The following is a 23,103-nucleotide window of genomic DNA, read 5'->3' as shown; positions in this document are numbered from 1 at the left end:
TAAACACATTTTGCAGAGTTTAAAGCTCTTTTAAACAGGAACTATTACATGTTGATAGGTTGCTGTTGCTGCCTGTGAGTGTGACAGTCCGGAAGCTGAAAGCCAGGCTGTAATCAAAATGTTTCATGGACAATCTGTAGGTCCAATAACGCACAGGTAGGTATTTCGCTGGGTCTTTTCACTGAGCTGTCCCAACATTATAGCTGGAATTAGTTGGAGTGAAAAAAAAATTCTTAAACAAGTAGGCATTTGTTACTGATCTGTATAAGGATTATCAGCAAGGTGTGTTAGAATCTTGCTCTCCAGGTTTGCTTTAAACAATATGGCTCTTCCGAGAAGAGGAATATAAATGAAATATACTAGCAGCAATAAGAACTTAAGGAGTCCTTGTAAAAATGTGATTGGTGGGGAAATATAAATCGGGATCATTCATTCAGCAAAGATACATTAGTGCCTATGATGTGCCTGGCATTCCTTTCCATAATGAGGGTACCGCAGTAAACTCAACAATGAAACACCTACTCTTTTGGAGCTCACATTCTGCTGGAGGAGGTGAAAACAAACCAAGAAAATACACTATGTTGTCAGACACAGTAATGAAGAAACACCCCACAGGTGAAGGATGGGAAGGTGAAGGATGGGACTGTCGGAGGAGGGGCCGGTGAGGATGTGGTCAGCCAAGCATTCTCCAAGGAGACGTAATGAATTGAGGAAGCCAGCCATGTACAGATCTGAAAAGAAGGCTTACTTGTGTTCACTTTCTCTCATTCTCTGGGAGCCTATGGCGTAAGGTTTTAAACGCAGATGGTGAGCATGTGGCAATAGGCACACATCGGCCCCCGTAACTTTGATTTTACCAACTGAATACAAATCTGTTAGGTTATTTACACACAGAGATCCTATAAAATGCCAAGAAGAACCAGAATTCTTCGCAGGATTGGACTGTTTGGCAGGCATAGTTTATCTAAGAAATGAAGGAAGAGACTTAGGTGGAAGTAAGTCATTTCGTCTCTCATTGGCTTGTGACTGTCACTTACTCATCATATAAACCCAAGATGCCATCCCTGATGAGAGCATAGAAGATACTAGAGACTCCACGGAGACATAGCACAAGTAAGTGGTAAGACTGAACTCTACAAAGATAGGAAATGAGATCGTGTTCTTTCTTCATCTCAGTGTTTGTTTTTATTACTGTGATATTGTGACTGAGCAACTGATACCTATTTTCACCGTGTTATTCATTCCGCTCTCATGCAGAGCCTCTCTGTTAGTGGTCAGGTACAAATCAAACAGTAGTTTCTTTTTTCTTTCTTCTTCTTCTTTTTTTTTTTTTTTCTTTTTTGAGGGTAGGTGGAGGGGCAGAGGGAGAGGGAGACAGAATCTTAAGCAGGCTCCCTGCTGGGCCCAGTGTAGGGCTCAGTCTCACTACCCTGAGATCATGACCTGAGCCGCAACCAAGAGTTGGACGATTAATTGACTGAGCCACCCAGATGCCCCAAAATCAAACACTAGTTTCTAAGAGAAATATAGGTACTGGAGATTTTGAAGGATTTTAAGAGATTTTAAAAGACCCTCTGAGTAGACATTAACATTAAAAAGGCAGTCAGTACTGGAGGAAAAATTCTTTCTTGGAATTCCCCACTAATGTTTTCAATGTGTGAAGCAGTAGGGAAGTTCTTCTCTTTTTCTTTCTTCCTTTCTTTCCCTCCCTCCCTCCCTTCCTTTTTTCTTTCCTTCCTTCCTCTCTCTTTTTCTCTTTCTCTCCCTTCCTTCCTACCTTCCTTCCTTCCTAGGTATTTTCTTTGTAATATTTTCTATCACTTTCAGGCTCATTTTGTTGAAGTATCCATGGTTTGCCAAGAATTGCATTCTATCGGGCACCTGGGTGGCTCAGTGGGTTAAGTCACTGCCTTCGGCTCAGGTCATGATCTCAGGGTCCTGGGATCAAGTCCCGCATCGGGCTCTTTGCTCAGCAGGGAGCCTGCTTCTCTCTCTCTCTCTCTCTGCCTGCCTCTCTGCCTACTTGTGATCTCCTCTGTCAAATAAATAAATAAAATCTTAAAAAAGAAAAAAAGAATTGCATTCTATCATCATTTGGTTTTATAGGTAATTTAAGGCATTTACCCCAGGCTAAGAACTTGAGCTCTCAGATCCCAAAGGATATTTCAGTTATCCCTCTTGCTTTGGCTTTAATGTGAGACAACCATTTAAAAAGATATTTAGTTGGTCTTCGGTGAGAAAAGAAAAATCCTGGGTTGCCAATGTAAAATTACACATTCAGGATTTGACTGAAATCAATATTTTACTCAGTTAACAAAAATGTTTATATTTCTTTATCGTCCTACAATTTAACTCCAACCTGGCAACTTTTCCAGAATCAAACTAGACAGGCTCAGGGACCCTGTGAAGGAGGGAAATCAACATTCTTTAGCACCGTTAGCGGGAAATGCAGTGCTGTTGTTTAATGTCATAATGTGCAAGAAGTTCTTATGTAGACAATAGTAGCTCATGTGATTGTTCCCTAAATCCACTTTTTTTATTTCAAAACACTACAGTCCATATGATGGGATCACAGACATGGCACTCTATGCCGGTACCTTTTGTATGGGTTTAAATACCGGTCAGGTTGAGATGTAGCAAAGAACTGTGAGCAAATTCACAAATAATCTTTATTTTTATACTTCAGCTCGTAGGTTATTGGATTACTACTAGGCATATATAAAACCGTATCTGGAATTCTTGAATATGTTTGATGTTCCTTTTATTTATGAGTAAGAGCGCATATAGATCAATACTTCTATAAGTAAAATAAAGATAAATAGTATTTAGGTTTTGAAGCAAATTGTTAAATGGTTAATACTCAATTCCTTATTTGTAAGTTTTTCTATCCATCAAAACTACCCCCAAAATTCAATTCCTTTTTTCAGTTGCTTGCTGAAATCTTGAAGGTATGTACCATAGTAAGTGAATATTGGCCTTCTTTGCCAGAGCTGATTTTGGATGCTTATCTCCTTTCTGGCACAGACATTCGCCTTTTTTGATACTTTTTTACTGTGCGCCTGCAGCAACATACAGATTAGAACATCAGCTCAGTTAAAATGAAATGGTTTTATTGTAGCTTGTATTTTATCAATGACTGCATTCAAATTGCCTCTGGGATTGAATGTTCCTGTGTTTTGTGGTTGTTAATCAGTTGAAATGTACCAGTGTTACATTAAGGAAAAAGAACCACAAACCAGGAGAAAGAAAGGAGCTTCCCAAGAGAGAACTTTCCAAAAAAACACTATTACTTTCCATGTAAATATTAAAACTCAATTAATTAAACAATTTAATTATTTATTAATTTATTAATAGTGAAGTAATTTAATTAATTAACTGGCTATTTAACTAATGTTAAATATTAACTATTTAAAACTAAATCTTTTTGCCTTTAGTGGTTCCATCTGTCTGAGTTCACAGGTGAAAATGTCTATGCAGGGGTTTTATGAGTCATCATTCATATCTTCTTTGAGAAACTGTATCTTATTTTCAAACACAATTCTAAGTGGGTTTTTAATTTATCTGATGAATCAGGAACTTTATTTTAAAGATTTTTATTTTATTTTATTTATTTGAGAGAAAGAGAGAGGGCAAGAGCAGAAGGAGGGGCAGAGGGAGAGGGAGAAGCAGACTCTCCTGTTGAGCAGGGAGCCCAATGTGGGGCTCTAACCCAGGACTCCGAGACCAAAATCTGAGCCAAAGGCAGATGCTTGACTGACTAAGCCACCCAGGCCCCTTGAATCCGGAACTTTAAATGACTTTCTTCAGAGTGGAAAGAAGCCAGTGGTTAGTTTTAGTTGTAAAGGAAAGCATTAAGCACAATCAGCTTACCTTTTTACTTCTTGTCCTATATCATTTCAGGAAACATTTTGCAGTGTTCCCTACATGGAATTCTTAACACAGAGTGACAGTAGAAGGGCTCAGAAATGAAGCTCACAGTGAACACCATGACACCGGAATTGGCCTAGGCCAGGCAAACCATACTTCGGTCTATCGTGCAGCCGGGTGTTAGTTCTATGTATTATGGGAAGCTGGGATCTAGTTCTGTATAGTTTTCTTCTTTGTCTCAGTCTGGTCCTGTTAGATCCCCACCGAAATGGCATGTCTGTTGTGTATCTGTGGTTCTGTTTCCAGACTCTACACACCTCTAGATGTCTGGTCCTGGACGAAGATCCCATTACCCTCATTACAGGGTTTTTAATATAAGTCTTGCAAGTCCTCTCCTTCTCTTCTCTTAATTTGTCTTGACTATTTTGGTCCCTAGAGTTTCCGTTTGAAATTTAGGCTCAGGTTTAGCCACATACTGTCTTGAGTTTTAAATACAAATACAAACAATTTTAAATACAAACACAGACTTTGATTACAAATAAGGGCAGTTTCCATTTCATTTCTTACATATGTTGTTTATTGTTGTCTTAACTGAGTTAGGACTATCTTGAACAGTAAGGCTAATACTGGGGTTCTCTTATTCCTGATGTTAAACAAAATACTTCTATTGGCTCCCCATGATGTATGATGTTTGCTCTCGTTTTTTGTTTGTTTTTTTTTTTTTAAAGATTTTATTTATTTATTTGTCAGAGAGAGATAGGGAGAGAGAACTAGCGAGCACAGGAAGACAGAGTGGCAGGCAGAGGCAGAGGGAGAAGCAGGCTCCCCGCAGAGCAAGGAGCCTGACATGGGACTCGATCCCAGGATGCTGGGATCATGACCTGAGCCGAAGGCAGCCGCTTAACCAACTGAGCCACCCAGGTGTCCCATGCTCTCGGTTTTTTTTGTAGAGACTATTTTTGCGGGGGGCCTGGTGTCTTTCATGAATGTAACTAACTACCAATTCAGTTTCTTTGCTGGTTAATGTTAAATGCAGGCCTTCAGGTTTTTTGTTGTTGTTTTTAATTTGTGTTAGTTTACATATTTCTCAAAATTTTTTCATTTAAGTGTTCTGATTCAGGGACATAAAGTTATTTGCCTGTCAGCTTATGATTTTGAATGATCTATTTCATCTGCTGTTATGACCTCTTTTGTGTATAATATTAATTTTTGTGACTTTTTGCACATTTTCTTTATCAGTTTTACTAGAGGTTTATAATTTGACCTTTTAAAGGTTGTATATAAAAGGGGGCAGGCCCTAGTTTCAAGCAGTGGATCTCTACACAGTCTCCCACTTGTGAGGGGATTTTATTTTCCTTTTTTCTGAAGGAGCTACCCTCATGGATGCCACTGCCTTTCAGAATTCAGGGTCCTGCTTTACCACTTTACAGGTGAGGAAACTAAAGCTAGGGACAGGTGACTTGCCCAAGGCCATTCAGAGAGTGGCATGGGTGACACCAAAATCACACATTCCCTTTGCCACCTACCTGCTCTGCCCTTGAGCCTGTTCCTCACGGCCTCTCTCAGTGGAAGCAGGATATGTCTTACCTTCATCCTTTTAACCCATCATCCTCATGAAAAAAAAAAAAAGGCTTTGACAAAGTGAGATTATTGCAACAGAAATATACTGCTGAATGCAGTAAAAGGGAAAGTTTTTTAGACACTGTCCTCTTTGGTGATCATTAGCTTACATTGTAAATTTCCTTGTCAATTTTCACCATACAAACATTTACCTGGAATTTCTTCTGTTAGTTTTTTATTTTAAGATTTTTATTTATTTATTTGAGGGAGAGAGTACTAGTGAGAGAGCCCAAGCAGGGGGAGAAGCAGACTTCCCACTTAGCAGGGAGCCCGATGTAGAGCTTGATCCCAAGACTCTGAGATCATGACCTGAGCTGAAGGCAGATGCTTAACCGACTGAGCCGCCCAGGCTCCCCTCTTCTGCTAGTTTTTATGCAAAGGGTTTATAAAATATAAGAAGGATTTGAGGAATCCGTAACGGTTTCCAATTGCACTTACATTTACTAATTTTTCATGTTATAAAAATGTGCACATTTACCCTAAAAAACAAAGAAACAAAAAAACCCCTAAAAACAAAAGTTCGGGGGCACCTGGGTGGCTCAGTGGGTTGGGCCTCTGCCTTCAGCTCGGATTATGATCTCAGGGTCCTGGGATCGAGCTCCGAATTGGGCTCTCTGCTCGGCGGGGAGCCTGCTTCCCCCCTCTCTCTGCCTATCTCTCTGCCTACTTGTGATCTCTCTCTCTGTGTCAAATAAATAAATAAATAATCTAAAAAAAAAAGTTTGTAGCTATATAAATCAAGAAACCAGACTTGAGCTCAGTAGAAAATATAATTATGCAAATAACTACAGGAATGTGTTGTGCAAGCACAGCTTCATTAATGAGTTATGACTGTTGAAAGGATGTTCTGGAAGGAAAGATAAGCATTCGTCAGATGGTCACGGACCTGTGCCAAATCTTAGATTTAAAGATAAATTTGCAGAGAACTATAGATAGCTGCCAACTTACATTAAGGATTTTTAAATGTCTTCTTTACTTGAGTGAAACACAATATAAAATAGCACGTTTTTGCAAATGAACAACAACAAACAATCCCTGTGTTTTCATGCAGAACTAGGAGGCAGACACATTCACATGGCATTTGACCAAATGAGAAAAAGTGATTTTAATTTTTAATATTGATCATAAAGGAGATAAATCTATACATTCATATAAAGTTTGTATGGAAAATACACATCATTTCTTTGTTGCTGAGGAAAAATTGACCTATGACAGCAAAAATCAGTAAAGAAAAGCTGTGTAGGGTACCAGGGTGGCTCAGTCGTTGAGCGTCTGCCTTCAGCTCAGGTCATGGTCCCAGGGTCCTGGGATTGAGCCTGGCATCTGGGGAGCCTGCTTCTCCCACTCCTACTCCGCCTGCTTGTGTTCCTCCCCTCGTCAAATAAATAAATAAAATCTTTAAAAAAAAAAAAAGAAAACAAAAAAGGAAAAGTTGTGTAAAATGTTCTTCAAATAAAAACTGCAACCAAGAATGACACTTTTTCCACTCTGAAGGCCTTTTTTTTGTTCTTTTGAGATTTATAACGGGTAGATCACGGAATTGTAACAACTATGTTCTTTATTTCCTAGATAAGAATGTTCCCTTTAGGGCGCCTGGGTGGCTCAGTGGGTTAAAGCCTCTGCTTTTGGCTCAGGTCATGATCCCAGGGTCCTGGGATCGAGCCCCACATCGGGCTCTCTGCTCAGCGGGGAGCTGCTTCCCTTCCTCTCTCTGCCTGCCTCTCTGCCTACTTGTGATCTCTGTCTGTCAAATAAATAAATAAAATCTTAAAAAGAAAAAAAAAAAAGAATGTTCCCTTTATTGTGATTACATAAATATTTCCTTCTTTTTTTTTCAGAAGGAGCTTACTACTTTACATTTTTTATTGGCCATTTTTGTACGCTTCTATTTTCCCCACTATTTCTAAGCTTTATTTGGTCCTAACCCCAAATTTGAATGCCTTCTGTGCATATTTCTCCCCCCAAAGAGTTGGGGCTATAAATCTTGGAATTTTTGTTAGCTCACTCCAGTGAATTCTTCCCTCTACAGAGAGCACTCCCTCACATAGTGATGTGGGTGGCAGGTGGCACGTGTCACTTGGGTGCAGACAGAGTGGCTAACAGGAGTGGGACGGGGCATGGGAAATTCAGACTGACTCTGTTTCTAGCAAGGGGCACTACCTCCACCCACAACACCTAGACAGGGAAAACCAAGGTCCAGAGAAGTGTATTCCTCTGCAATCACCATCATCATCATTTCTTGGATCTTGAGGGGGTCTAGAGAGGCAACTGGACAGATCTTTGCAGTTATCCTACCATCGATGGACACCGTGAATGCACAAACTTGGCAATCTAGGTTTTTATGGTTTGTGTTTGACTCTTTATGTGATGTGCTCTCAAATATATATTTTTTAAGATTTTATTTATTTAGGGGCACCTGGATGGCTCAGTGGGTTAAAGCCTCTGCCTTCAGCTCAGGTCATGATCCCAGGGTGCTGGGATCCAGCCCCACATCGAGCTCTCTTCTCAGCGGGAATCCCGCTTCCTTCTCTCTCTCTCTGCCTGCCTCTCTGCCTACTTGTGATCTTTGTCTGTCAAATAAATTTTTTAAAAAAGATTTTATTTATTTATTTGAGAGAGAAAGTGAGAGTGCACGAGCCAGCGGGGAGGAAGAGAAGCAGACTCCCTGCTGAGCAGCGGTCCTGATGTGGGGCTCGATCCCAGGACCCTGGGATCATGACCTGAGCCGAAGGCAGAAGTTTAACTGACTGAGCCACCCAGGCATCCCTGTGATGTACTTTCAGATAGAATTTTGAAATTTCAGCCCAACTTTTCTTTCTAATATTCCTTTCATATTTTTGAAAGACTTCCTTAGCAGAGAATGAACTATTTATACTTACCACTTAAAAATAATGCCGTATGACTTCTATTCATGTAATTACTATAATTATTTTTTATTTCTGGTGTACTGTATTCACAGTGTTTATTCTTGACCATAGAATGAATCCAAAGTTATTATTGTCGATAGCTAATAATTATTAAGTGCTTAGCATTGTGTTAAATGCTTTACGTGTATTACCTCATTAAGTCTCCAAATCCATATTAGTATCTCTGTTTACAAGAAGTGAACTTTGAAATTCAGAGAGATTTTGTTCATTAGCCAAAGATACATAGCAACTAAGTGGAAGAGCTGAATTTCAAATGAAAATGTTTCTTTCTCAGTTGCCGGATCATTATAAAATTACAATACATGTTACTACTACTACTACTACATACTACTACTACTACTACAATACATACTGCTACTATTGCTTAAAATCATCTATGAACATGAGATGAAACAAATCACAGAAAATTCAAAAGATTATAATGACCTACATCTACCCAATGTAACCACTATTAACAAACTCTCTGAAATTTAAGTTGCTTTCTTTCTTCCTTGCTCCCCTACAGAAGAAATAGAGACATAGGCTTACCATTGGCCCCTCCCTGCAAAGGTCACCCAGATGGGCTATGTTTGTATGGTGCTAGCAACCTGATAGAACCCAGCAGCATGGAGGCAGAGAGAGAGAGAGAGAGCGAGAGCACGCAATGTTTCCCTAAGTCTTTGATTCCCAGAGGGAAATGCCAGGGATGAGAGAAGAGAGGGGACAGCCAGCTCGGGTTGGCAAAGCTGGCTCACATTCCCCTTGCACATACCCTGTTCTTAAAATCTTTATCCAGCTGTCCTCACAAACTCAGCTGTGTCACCAAAGCAAACAATAAACCAAATGCCAAATTACAAGTGAGTAAAGGCAGGACAAAAACAGCTTAAAATGGAAAGTTTTGGACGCTATCCTCTGACGGTTGGTGTATAGATAGCCTCTCACTATGAGTTCTTTCATAAGTAAAATTTGAGTCTGGTTATTTTACTGGAATATTCCAGCTAGTTCTTTTTTTTTTTTTTAAGGTTTTATTTATTTATTTGAGAGAGAGAAAGAGCAGGACCTATGCGGGGAAGGGACAGAGGGAGAGGGAGAAGCAGACTCCTCATTGAACAGGGAGCCTGATGTGGGACTTGATCCCAGGACTCCAAGATCATGACTTGAGCCAAAGGCAGACACAGTTTGAGCCACCCAGGTGCCCCATTCAGCTAGTTCTTAAAGAGAGAGTCATGATCTTATTTCTGTCAAGTTTTTCCCATATGTTATTAGGATTCAGGTCTTGAAATATTCTCTAATATTTCCAGTTACCTCAAAAGACGGCATGAATGGGGCGCCTGGGTGTCTCAGTCAGTTAAGTGTCTGCCTTTGGCTCAGGTCATGATGCCAGGGTCCTGGGATTGAGCCCCTGCTTGGCAGGGAGCCTGATTCTCCCTCTGCCTGCCACTCCCCCTGCTTGTGCTCTCACTCTCTCTGTCAAATAAATAAAATCCTAAAAGAAAAAAAAGATGCCATGAAGTTTTGAAAAAGTCCCCGAAGGAAAATGTTGATGAAACATCTCTAGAGGACTGTTAAAATAATCTTCCAATTTTTCCTTTTCCAGAATCAACCATGCCAAACTACAAACTCATTTATTTTAATATGAGGGGGAGAGCAGAAATTATTCGTTACATATTTGCTTATTTGGACATAAAATATGAAGACCACAGAATAGAACAAGCTGATTGGCCTGAAGTCAAATCAAGTAAGTGTCACAAGTAACAGTTTATGAAAATGTAGGGAAAATATGTCTCCAAAACTTTCTGTTTTTCCTCAGGGAAGTGAAAAAATAGAGGTTTTAAATCTCATGTTGCTTTACATTGAGAAGCAGCAGTTCAGACAAATTAAATAAATGCTATGTGCCCCCAATTTTCCTATTCAAGGTGAAAACACAAACCTCACAGAAGAAATATAGAGAGATAAACAATAGGTTTTGTTGTAAGAGCTGAAAGAGAGAATACTGAAGTGAGTATTCTTGACAACTCAAATGGATGGGCTTACTACAGATATCTACAGCCTTCTGACAAGGGATCAGATATGCTGTTCTAACGGAAAACCAAACTCAAAGTGGCTTAAATAACAAGAAAATTGTATCACTTAACCGAAAATCCAGAAATAGGACAGATTTCAAGAGATGACTTTATTCATTTTTCCTCCTCTGTGTGTTGGCAGCATCATGAGACTAGTAGCAATAAGTTTGCAGCAATTTCTGCCCAACAGCCTTGAACAGTATCATCAAGAGGTATATGAGAAAGAGAGAAAGAGCACTGCTTCCTTAAGTGTTCCCAGAAGAATGAAAACAAACAAACAAACAAAAAACTCCCAGAAGACCTTGGCAAACTTGTGATGTTTCACTGACTCAGACTGGGCCACATGTCCATTTCTGAACCAGTCACTGACTAAGCAAATAGGAAGAATCTTGAACCATCTAGTCTACCTCAGAAGTTGGGTTTGGAATCACTTTTCATAAAGTATATGACTGTTCAAAAGGAGGGTGAATATGTGAACAAAACTGGGATGTTTGATCCAATGAAAACATGCTAGTTAGCACTCAGGACAGAGGGGAAGGATTAGAAATATTATTATGTTAAAGGGTGTGTGGCTCTCAGTAAGTTGTAAGTCATCCTCTAGGTGTTAGTTTCTTATCTTTTTTAGAACAACGAAAGGATAGATGAGCCAATTCTTTGTCCATCATGTCTGCCTAGAAATACTAACTAAATATTAATTATTTGTCTAAAAGTCACATATTTGTGTTGGGATTATTACATATTTGCATAAAGATAAAGCTGAAGAAAACACCTATTGAATCTTTGAAAACTTTTGAGCGCCTGGTGAATTTTGTTTAATTTCTCCAGCACGGCTTCATGAGATATATTATTGTATCTATTTTATAGTTGGGTTAACTATAGCACACAGAATTTGTGTTATTTTTCCAGGCTTGCATTCCTACAAGGTAGAAATATTTTTCAAACACAGGTCAACTTCATACAGTTACCCAAGTTATTTACACTAGATAATGTCAATAACACCATGATAAGTGGCATATTAACAATACATATTGCCACATGCTTTTTAGAAGAAAGAGTTCCTTAAAAATCCACTCTTTTGCTTATTAGAGAACTCTTCCCTGATGGGCTAGAATATCTTATTTCCTGTTCTCATGAAACTTTCTCATTAATATCCAAACTTTCCAAACCCTGCTATCAGAATTTGTACATAGGATTTTTAATTCTGTCTATATAAAGTAGGTGAAATTTAATTTTATCCATTAATAAAGATGGATAACAAGCTGCAAAGATGCTACATATAACAAATTCCACCTTCTAGTTTTTAGATATACATTCTTTGAGTGTCTCATACCCTATTCTATCTTGACTTTTCATTATGTTATTGAAAATGGAATTACTGTATTTTCTTCATATTTTCATAGATTCTTAGAGTGGGAAGGGATCTTAAAGTTCACAATGGTTAGGAGACATATATATATATCTCCATACATATATGGACATATATATACACACACATATATATATATATATATCTCCAATGCTTTAGCAGTCACCCAACATAAGTGGAATTTAAGAAACAAAATGGACATTTGGGAGGGGATAAAAAGGAAAGAAAGAGAGGGAAACAAATCGTGAGAGCCTCTTAATGACAGAAAATTTGAGGGTTGATGGAGGGACATGGGTGGGGGATGGGCTAGATGGGTAATGGGGGATTAAGGAGGGCACTTGTGATGATGAGCACTGGGTGCTGTATGTAAATGATGAACCATTGAACACTACTCCTGAACCAATATTGAACTGTAGGTCAACTAACTAGAATTTAAATTAAAAACAAAACGAAACAAAAACAAAAACCAGACACCCAACACAAAAATGAACTAAAGAGGATAGAAATTTATTTCTTTTGCATATAATCGCAAGCTGGTATGGCAGTTCTGTTCCACAGAGTTGTCAAAGATTAGATTCCTTCTTTTCTGTTCATCCGCCACCCCGAGTTGGTTGTCTTATTTACATAGTGTAAGATGGTCCCGTCTCTTTCCACATTCCAGCTCACAGGAAGTGTGAGAGGGAAAGAGGCACATCTCTTTCTTGCAACCGCATGACCAGAGAGTTTTATACCTCACTTCTGCTTATAGCCCCTTGGCAAGAACTTCTTCACACACTACTGCAAGGGAAGCCAGGAAGTGCTGACTTTATTGCTTTGAGAAAAAAGGAAAAAATAAATGTTAAAAACAGTTATTACAAATTTTAGCTGGCCTCATCTCTTATCTGATTTAGGAGTGCTCTCTGGTATTTGAAACCCTCTATGACTTCCCCTCTGTGATAACCTAGAATATCACTGGATATTTCTATTAAAAATTCTTCTAGGTTGGGGTACCTGGATGGCTCAGTCTGTTAAGTATCTGCCTATGGCTCAGGTCATGATCCCAGGGTTCTGGGATCGAGCCCCTCATCCCCTCGTCAGGCTCCTTGCTCAGCGGGGAGCCTGCTTCTCCCTCTCCCTCTGCCCCTCCCCCTGCTTGAGCATGCACATGCTTTCTCTCTCTCTGTCTCTCTCTCTCAAATAAATAAATAAAATCTTTTTTTAAAAAGTTCTTCCAGGTCAAACTGGTGGAATGTGCACAGGTATTAACATTTTTTTCTCTTTTCAAATAACATTAAAGTACTTCTTTAAAAAAAAAAAATGGCAAAGCTCTACAAAGACAAAGACCTCAAGCTTGAATAAGCCCCAAATTCTCAAAGCTGGAAAACAGGTCCAAGAATGGTAAGGTGACGAAGTAGGCCAGTGATGCCCATATATAAGCCTGGTAGAGTAGAAGTCAAGCTGAATCACTCCAGGGAGTACTGATTCCCAAGGCTCAGGAATCGGTAGTGACATTGAACTCTAAAAGCCGAACCCACAGAGGGCTGACTGTTACCATGTGAAGCAGCAGCATGACTGTCCTGGGAGAAGTATGGAGATTACTCTCAATGAAGGATGGACCGGAGGACTGGAGGACAGCAGGCATTTCTGAGCACACAGTACTGTAGGTGGGACTCAATGGAAGGCTACAAACTAAAGCATGAGACCCAGAGCCCTTATCCTCTGCTCCACAATCAGAATGCCACAACCAGACAAGCATCCCCTGGGCAGGAAGGGTTCTCAGGGGAAGCTGATCAGTCCCAGAGGAATGTCTAACAGACACTAACCCAGAGGGAGTCTCAATGACATGGCCCAGTCATAGCCCACGTACACCGAGAGTCCAAGTAGCTTCTATTCCTTTTGCTTATTTAAAACAGGAAGGGCAAACCAAAAATTAATAGATATTTGTGAGAAGGCCTCTAATGTGAAACAGACATAAACAAAGAAGCGGAGGGAGAAAAAAAATCATCTGAGGGCAACAGGGTGATGTAGGAAGAAAAAAATCTTCAAAAATACAAGACCCTCAGAGAGAAAAGTTCTATACATTCTGAACTAGTATGCTGTAAAAAAAAATGTTTAGAGACAAAAAGGTTTTGAAAATTAACAATTTGATATAGACAAAACTAATGAAATAAAAAATGATAAAAAAATAAGGAACTCCTCCAGAAAGTACAATAAGAAAAAGAAATAAAAAATAAGAGAAAAGGGATTAGAAAAATTGAGACTCAGTAAGCTTAGGATGTCCAATGTCTCGGCGAAATTCTGGGAAGAAAGAAGGAAAACTTTCAAAAGACTCTTCCTTACATAAAATTGAAATTTATCTCTTCAGTGGTTTTCATATACTAGTCTTGGACATATCATTTTAATCCATAGGAAACAGATTATTCCTTCTTTCCATCCAATTCTTTGAAGCCATTTAGTATCTTTAAGACATAGAGAAAAAGCCACTGCTGTGTAGACAGTTCAATGATAACACCCTGAGGGAAGATAAAGGTCATGGGCTGAATAGAGAACTGAGTCCCTGTTAACTCATGCATCCATCCCTCGGGCTATCAAGTTTTAGAACTTGCTTGTTTCTCTGATGATCATTGTGATTATCAGCCCAAACTTCCCAGTCCTGGCTCTACTTCTTGATTCAGATACTGTTTCTCATGGACTATATCTGATCTGCAAGGTAGGTCCGAGGGACGACTCTCTTCTCTTCCTCGAGTGATCCATTTATATCCCTTGGTTTGGATTTCCTCATCACCCAAGAAGGACAAGCTCCTGTTCCACTTATGTCTGCCATGTAATGTGTGGTGTCTGGGGAATCGCAATGTTCCAGGCATGGGGACGACGCAGAGCATGGTGGGAATACCACTCCTAGCACAGGTCCAGATACCATCCAAAGTCATTTCACCAAGGTCACTGTGTTTATTTTGGCAGCCGCATTGCGCAGCCTTACATTCAGCATCACTAAATTCCTTAAAGCTGTTTGACAGGGGCTCCTGTTTGGTTACATCTCCAACAACCCCGAAGTTATGTTTTCTGGAACAAAATGAAGGATTGGCATTTGTGTTCTTCAATTTCTTCTTGTTAGATGCCCAATATTCCAGCTGTTGGCAATTATCCCAAGCTTGGTTTCAAACGTTGCCAGTAGCTGAAAGCTTACCATCTCACAGGAAAACACATTCTTGTCGTCAATGGTTCCAATGTTAAAAAATTATTCTTCATCTTGAGTTAATATCTGCCCCCTTTAAAGTATCTTTTAGTTGTTGTTCTGCACTTTAGAGATAGTCAGAATACGTCAAATTTTTCATCCATTTGATAGCTGTACCATATTTGAAGATGGGTATTACGTTTGTTTTGTCTTTGTTTGTTTTGCCTCCCCCAGGAAAGAATGCCAAGTTCTTCAGCCAGTGCTTATAAAATGTGGTTTTCGGACCCTTCTCTAACTTGGATACTATCCTCTGGGTTTGCTTTGATTTTTTTTTTTAAGATTTTATTTATTCATTTGACAGAGAGAGATCACAAGTAGGCAGAGTGGCAGGCAGAGAGAGAGGAGGAAGCAGGCTCTCCACTGAGCAGAGAGCCTGATGCGGGACTCAATCCCAGGACCCTGAGATCATGACCTGAGCCGAAGGCAGAGGCTTAACTAACCTACTGAGCCACCCAGGCACCCTGCTCTGATTTTTAATGTATTCTTAAAACATGGCTCTGAGAACTATCAAAACAGCTGAGCAAAATTTCCAACTGAACTCAGTCTGAGTCTCACCTCTACCAGGATTGTGACCTGGACTAGTTATGTAACCTCTCTTCACCTCACTTTCTCATTTGTAAAATAAGATAAGGGTTGATGCCTACATCATAGGGTTGTTGTAAGTACTAGAAAACCTAATGGGTACTTTAAATATTTAGTACACTGCCTAGCATAAAGGAGGCCTCCCTCAAAATGTTAAATGTTAATTCCTAATCATGAGGCATCACAATTTGTGTCAGCTGTCTTTGGAATTCTGTTTGCTCACTGCAATGTAGACTAGTACTCGGCATACTAATTAGGTAAGTACTCAGAGATGTAGTTCATCTTGGACTTAGTTAACGTACATACGAAAGACACTTGGAGGTTGATTCTGGTAGTTGCTCTAGAGTAATGGGACTGTGTAGTGGCACTTTGTTCTTTTCTCTCTTCCCAAAATAATTATATTTCCCAAAGTAAAGCACTGGTTGGAAAATTGTGATCAATACATATAACAAAATATAATGTAGTCATTAAAAAGGTGAAGTTTCACTGATTTGGAAAGATTTCAAAAAGATGTTATCAAATAAAAAATGGTTTACAAATACTTCAGGATGCTGTTTTAAAATATATATGAGAAATCAATGAAAATATTCAAATGGTTGTAATTATGTGGTGGAATTATTTTTATTTATCTTCAAGTTAGAATTTTTCTGTAAAAACATATATTACCCTCTGACAAAAATGTGGTAAGTTTAGATAAGAAAACAAAGTAGGGTCTACAGACAAAATGTTATTACATCTGCAGCAAGGCTGCCCTATTTTGTACAAATTGCTTGCTGTCTTACTATATACTTCACATGGTCCCTCATCAAAATAACAATTTGACTAAATTCCTTACCGTAGCTGGATATATAAATCAAACTCTCCATTTTCTCATCTTTTTTTAAATTGACATATAATGTATTATTTGCCCCAGGGTACAGGTCTGTGAATCATCAGTCTTATACAATTCACAGCACTCATCATAGCACATACGCTCCCAATGTCCATAAACTAACCACCCGCTCCCTACTCCCCACCACCCCCCCCCCAGCAATGCTCAGTTTGTTTTGTGAGATTAAGTGTCCTTTATGGTTTGTCTCCCTCCCAATCCCATCTTGTTTCATTTTTTCCTTTCCAATCCCCCATGACCCCCTGCCCAGTCTCTCAAATTCCTCATATTAGAGAGATCATATGACAATTGTCTTTTTGTGATTGACTTATTTCGCTCAGCATAATACCCTCTAGTTCCATCCATGTCATTGCAAATGGCAAGGTTTCGTGTTTTGATGGCTGCATAGTATTCCATTGTATATATATACCACATCTTCTTTATCCATTCATCTGTTGATGGACATCTGGGTTCTTTCCACAGTTTGGCTATTGTGTCCATTTCTTCATCTTTAAAAATTTTATTTATTTATTTTATTTATTTTTTAATTTTTAATTTGTATTTTAAGTTTTTTATTATTAAGATTATTTATTTATTTGAGAGAGAGTGAGAGAGAGAGAGCACAAGTAGGGGGGAGGAGCAGAGAGTGAGGGAGAAGCAGGCTCCCTGTTGAGCAGGGCTCAATCCCAGGACTCTGGGATCATGACCTGAGCTGAAGGCAGACGCTTAGCCCACTGAGCCACTCAGGTACCCTGACCTGTGGTTTTAAAGAACAATCAATGTTATAGCTGATTGAGACCACAAAAATTAATGAAGCTTTAAAAAAAAAAGCTTTATTTAAAAGGTAAGTAGTGAGTATATGTAAGTCTATGAGGTAATACACAGTTCAATATGCAGTAACACTAACAACCACTTTTAGACCTGGTGCTGCCATGAACTCTGTACAAGGTCTTCTAACAACCCTTCTTCTAAAAGATCTATAAAGATTCCACTAGAGGGTGCCTATTGTCCCTTTTAGAACAAATATTCAGGAATACCTTAACTTTAAAATCATGCTTTGTTTCCATAATTACCAGTAAAAATGGGAAATAGTATTACTTGATTTTGTTATGGAAGTTGATTTTTTTGCTTATTTTATTTTAAGCTCTTCCATTTGGTAAAATCCCCATTTTGGAAGTCGATGGATTTAACCTTCACCAGAGCCTAGCCATAGCACGATACTTGGCCAAAAACACAGGTAATATGTTTATTGTGTAGAAGAGTTCTGATAACTGAGAAGAATACATAACTTATATTCACTATTTATTAAATAACTTTATTATTGAACAATATAGTATAAAGAATGAAACAAAAGATACGAAAGAAACAAACCTAATCAGCTGAGGCTAGCTAAATGGATTGTGGCGCTTCTTCTTACAGGAATCCCATGTAGTTGAAAAAAGAGCAGAGATGCCCTTAACAAACTTGTAGGGAAAGATCTGTAGGATATATGGGGGATGTGTATATGGAGTGGGATATATAGTTTTATTTTCATAAAGAAATAATGGAAGACTACCAAAAAAAAAAACCAAAAAAAAAAAAAAAAACCTCTAATAGAGTGGTTACCAATATGGTAGGTAGATTAAGGAGCCCAATGAGATTGGTTGGGCAGGGATGGAAGCTGATCTTCACTGGATACAGTTTTATATTGTTCTGAATTTTTGAACCATAAGAATATATTGTCTTTTAAAAAGTAAACATTTTAATATAGTAAATTAAATCCAGTGTATGTCTGGGCATAAAATGGTCTCTGTTTTATAGATTTGGCTGGAAAAACAGAATTGGAACAATGTCAAGTTGATGCAATTGTGGACACATTGGACGATTTCATGTCACGTTTTCCTTGGGCAGAGAAAAAACAAGATATAAAAGTAATGTGATCAGTTTGTTATTACTACTATTAATCATATCTACTTGTGGGGTGCTTCAAAGTTTCTTTTTATGGGGCGTCTGGGTGGCTCAGTCAGTTGAGCATCGGCCTTCAGCCCAGGGATCCAGCCCTGCGTTGGGCTCCCTGTTCACTGGGAAGTCTGCTTCTCCCTCTTTCTCTGTCCCTCCTCCCATTTGTGTTTGCTTGCTCTCTCCAATAAAAAAATCTTTTACAGAAAAGGTTTCTTTTTATCAAAGTAAGACATACCTATAGTTTTAAAATATCAAATTATATTTAAAAATTTAGAACAAAATAAGGTGATTCCTTATTGCTCTACCTCTTCACACTAACCCCTCCTCAGACACTTTTTAATACTTTTTTATTAACACTTTTAACTGTTTCTTTAGGACATGTAAATTTGGTTTTCTTTGATTCACTAATTTTAGTTTCTCTGGACTTATTATTATAGTAATAAGAATTTTTCTCTTATGTAGTCATTGTCTCTGCTCCCCTTCTCCCAAACTCTTAATATAATGATATTAAAATGTTTTGGCCAAATCGATATAATGTTACATTAGTATGCTAGGCAAATATCCTACAGAACTGTCAGTTGTAGTATACTTTGATTTCATTTCCTTGCTCATCTATCTCCTCAAAATTAGTAATTGCCTTTCCTTCATTTGCTTGTTTTTATGTTTATTGCTGAACCCTCCCACACCATCCAGTAGACCACCAATACAGCTTTCCACAAGGTCAATGGTATCAGATTACCCATTAAGTCCACTACTATTTTCTTGGAGAGATCTGGCCAAGATCTCCTCTTTTTTGCAGAGCTGTCTGGGTTTTCTACACATCTGTCCCCACTGGACTTGCCTTCACTGCCATCCCAGGGATGTCCTTCTCTTGAGTTGGGGTCCTATTTCCTGGATGCCATCCTCTGTCCTTGCTTACTTCTTTGTCCTCCAGAAGTCCCACAGTTAAAATGAAGGCTTGATGACAAGAGGTGTAATGATGACAGACAGCACTGATGTGTCTGTCTTGAGTGTACACTGATTCAGTCTGGTTTGGTCGCCCTAAAAACCTTGTGCACCGTTGTCATCCTGTAGTCTTTATTTCCATATTTTTCTTTTTCTTTTTTTTAAAAAAGATTTTTTTAATTTATTTGACAGAGAAGGACATAGTTAGAGAGGGAACACAAGCAGAGGGAGTGGGAGAGGGAGAAGCCAGCCTGCCGCCCAGCAGGAAGCCTGATGCGGAGCTTGATCCCAGGACCCTGGGATCACAACCTGAGTTGAAGGCAGCCGCCCAGTGACTGAGTCACCCAGGTGCCCCTCATATTTTTCCTCTTTGGTTTGGTCTCCATCTTTCCCCAGGAGTAAAACCATCCTTTAGAATCCATGACAAAGAATAGGAAAATTAAGAAGCTTACCCAAAGCTCTCAGCAGATGGACAGGGTATGTTGATTTTGAGCAGCGCTAGGCCATTTGTGGAGTGTTTTCCCATATCACTATCTTTACTAGACTCTTTACTAGAAAGAGTATCTAGAGAAGACTTCTGGCCTTTTGCCTGGAAAGAAAGGTGTGTCTGCCAGTGTTCTGGGAAACGATCAGCAAAGAGAGGGCTACAAGTCTCAGAACTTAATGCTCAGTATGCATATATTCATTTAATCCCCTATTTTGAAAACATTATGAATGTCAGCTCCCAACATACAGACCACCAATTTCCCCCTCTCCAGCCTTCTGCTACAGATGGGGAAGAGGCATGTGTCAAGCAGTGTAAAATGAAGAGAGATATCTTATGCTAAAACTACCTCTTCCGTAGCCTTCTGCCAGTCCTCACGTTATCCTCTCCCTTACCTCCTTACTCCCAATTCTAGATACATCCTGCCTTTTCCTGAAACATTTGAGGGTTTTATGGGGTAGACAGTGCTGATTTTCAGCTTTCCCTTTGCAGATACCAGTCATCCATTTGTTTTATAACTTCGAATTTTGTTTTCTCTTGTCTCCTCTCCTGTTTTCTACCTCTTTGTGGGTTCTGTCTTTTCAAAAATATGTATTTACTGTGGTTTGGGGATGAAAAAATCACATATGTGTGCCAAATCCATCATCTTTATCCAGAATTCTAAATAGACCTTGTAGGTTACGTTCCACTACCACCCCCTAGTGGTGTCCTGGGGGCATGCATCACAATCTGTATTTTAAAATACATTTACTTCTCCTCCAGGAGAACGTGTGGTGAGGGTAGTAATTATGTCTGTACTGCTCACTCAGGTCCCCACACCCACCCCTGTGCCTTTCACACCGCAGACACTACATACTTGTTGAACGACAGGCAGCAAGAGCTGATTTCTCCAACAGCATGTACAGATGCTGCTCCAGCCCCTTTATACCCATGGCCTCAGCCAGTCCTCCCAATCCCTTCACTAGATACGCGCTATCATCATGCTTACTTTGCAGATGAAAAAACTGAGACTCAGAGTGGTTATGGAGTTGCCCAGACCTATGGCCTCATCACCTCCGCATACTTCCTTTTAAATTAGTGACTAATACCCAGAGCATTCCTTAGGGAGAAACTATTACCTTCCTTTTCCCAGATGGGGAAATTGAGGTTCATGTAGTAGAAGAAACCTGTCAAAGGTTATTCAGCTAGGAAGTGGTACACAAGGAATCTGAATCCCAGCCACTCTGACTCAGTCTCCATGCTCTCAACCACTGGTTGTAAGGCCACAGTGCCAACAGCTGGTAAATACGTATGTATGTGGTGTAGCTTAAGGCCGACAGTCAAAAGTTACAGCACAGAATGAATGGCAGTTTTATCAATTTGCTAAAATATATTTATGCTAAATAATACTCGTTTAATTAGGAACTTCTGATTTCAATAGAGGTACTTGGAACAGAAAAGTATTCACATTTACTGAATGTAAGGTGTGTCACAGACACACACAGACACACACACACACACAAATATATGACTAACCACAGCGAAGTCTAAGATAAAAGCTCAACTTTGATATGGCAATATATTTGGGCTCTGGAGTCACACTGCCAAGCTTGAATTCTGATTCCCTTCTTACTAGTTGTCACATAACTACCCACCAATAGTTCAGATTCTTTGTCTGTAAAGTAGAGATACCATAGAATCTACTTTGAAGTATGTTGGGAGGATTAAATGTTAGCATGAGTACCTATGACTAGGTTGAAAGTGTTCAACAAATATTAGATATTATAATTATATTATCTAATATGTTAACAACTATTCATATATATAATTAATAGTGTTATTATATAGTTCACTGCTCATTGTTTTTCCTTTTGTCAGACATGGAATTTGTATTTTACACATCCTTATAAATGCAGAAACAAGTAGAGACATAATGTCCAATTTAGAAAAATGGATCTAAAGCTTTTTGTTTCACATGCCAAAGATCCCACTGATTGTCAGTCTATCAATTTATGGGTTGCATTTTGCTATTTTGTACCCTTCTGTGGGTGAGCCTCCTATAATAGAAGCTACCTCCCAGAGGAAAATACTCTTTGAATGCTTATGATACCAGTAACACTCTACTTTTGTATTAGAGTAACACTGCTCTTACATGCCCATCTCGGAAAACAAAAAACAAAAAACAAAAAAACACCACAGGCCATAATCCAAGCTTATAAATAAATCATATGAAGGGAGAACACGTTGCAGAAATAGTGCAGTTAGCTACATACTATCTGATTAATAAGGAGGACCTGGCTAGTATACAACAAAAAACCTCCAGTTTTAGTACATTTCTTCACCCAACCTCCCTGTAAGGGGGTCGCATTGCTGCCACCTTGTGGTCAGATCAAATTTTTAAAAGCAGGATATTGGTAACAGTGAAGAGGGATGGTGAACATAGTCCTCTTATTATATGTGCCCTTAAAACCTATCAAATACACATAATTATAAATATTTCAGTATTGCTTGCTAGAAATTCCATTTCTAATTTAAAAAAATTAAAGTTAATTTAGAAGGCAAAATATGTTTGTGGACACTGGTCACCCTGATAATCCTTGAATTTACCACTAGTGTTTCTCTGGTTATTCAACCTCTCTGTTTCAGTTTCCCCATCTAAAGACTGGGGCAGGGAGGATGATAGATGAGCAGGATCAAAAACGCCAGTGACACATTTTCAATACTAAATGATTTTGGTAGTATGAATTTAAAAATGGTGGTTTGGAGAAACATAATTTCTCCGAAAGTCATTTGATAGGATACTGTAGCAATGTATTCTCAGGTTGAAAAACCTCCTTACAGCTCTCCAGAGGAAGAGGGAGGAAATTTCTGAGTCTACCGAGTGTAAGAGTGGCTAGCTAAGATTTATCAAGAAATGCAGCTTTTAAAAGTACATATCTGGATAAAAAGGATGTATAATCAAATTTCATCTTCTTTATGTTATTTTGGTGAGTACTCTTTACAATGACTCTTAAATAATAATAATTACGTTGGTTAGTAATTCACATATAATTCACATATAATTCACATATAGATGAGATGAATCACTGGGATGATTCACCAAACATCTAGAGAACCTGGGCTACAGAAATCAATACAGAGAAAAGATTTTTATTTGGCATTGGGTATGCACAAGCATCTGTGTACGTGTACCTTAAGTGGTGGAAATGCACATTAGAAGAAATAATAAAATATACAGGTGAGCACACAAATGTTTTGGGAATCTGTC

General features: G+C 38.8%; 1 protein-coding gene across 1 annotated transcript in view; it reads left to right on the top strand.

Annotated features, from left to right (window-relative positions):
- The first annotated feature begins 1,069 nt into the window (after positions 1 to 1,069).
- HPGDS (hematopoietic prostaglandin D synthase) overlaps positions 1,070 to 23,103 on the top strand; it is a 35,162-nt gene continuing 13,128 nt past the window's right edge. The window contains exons 1-4 of the mRNA XM_080796778.1: positions 1,070 to 1,113; positions 9,991 to 10,131; positions 17,631 to 17,723; positions 18,287 to 18,396. Of these exons, the coding sequence (XP_080652904.1) occupies positions 9,999 to 10,131; positions 17,631 to 17,723; positions 18,287 to 18,396 (336 nt within the window). The 5' untranslated portion in view covers positions 1,070 to 1,113; positions 9,991 to 9,998. The remainder of the gene's footprint in view (positions 1,114 to 9,990; positions 10,132 to 17,630; positions 17,724 to 18,286; positions 18,397 to 23,103) is intronic.

This window comes from Martes martes, assembly GCF_963455335.1.
Source record: "Martes martes genome assembly, chromosome: 2".
NCBI classification, from domain to species: domain Eukaryota; kingdom Metazoa; phylum Chordata; class Mammalia; order Carnivora; family Mustelidae; genus Martes; species Martes martes.
This window is presented reverse-complemented; position numbering and strand designations above follow the sequence as displayed.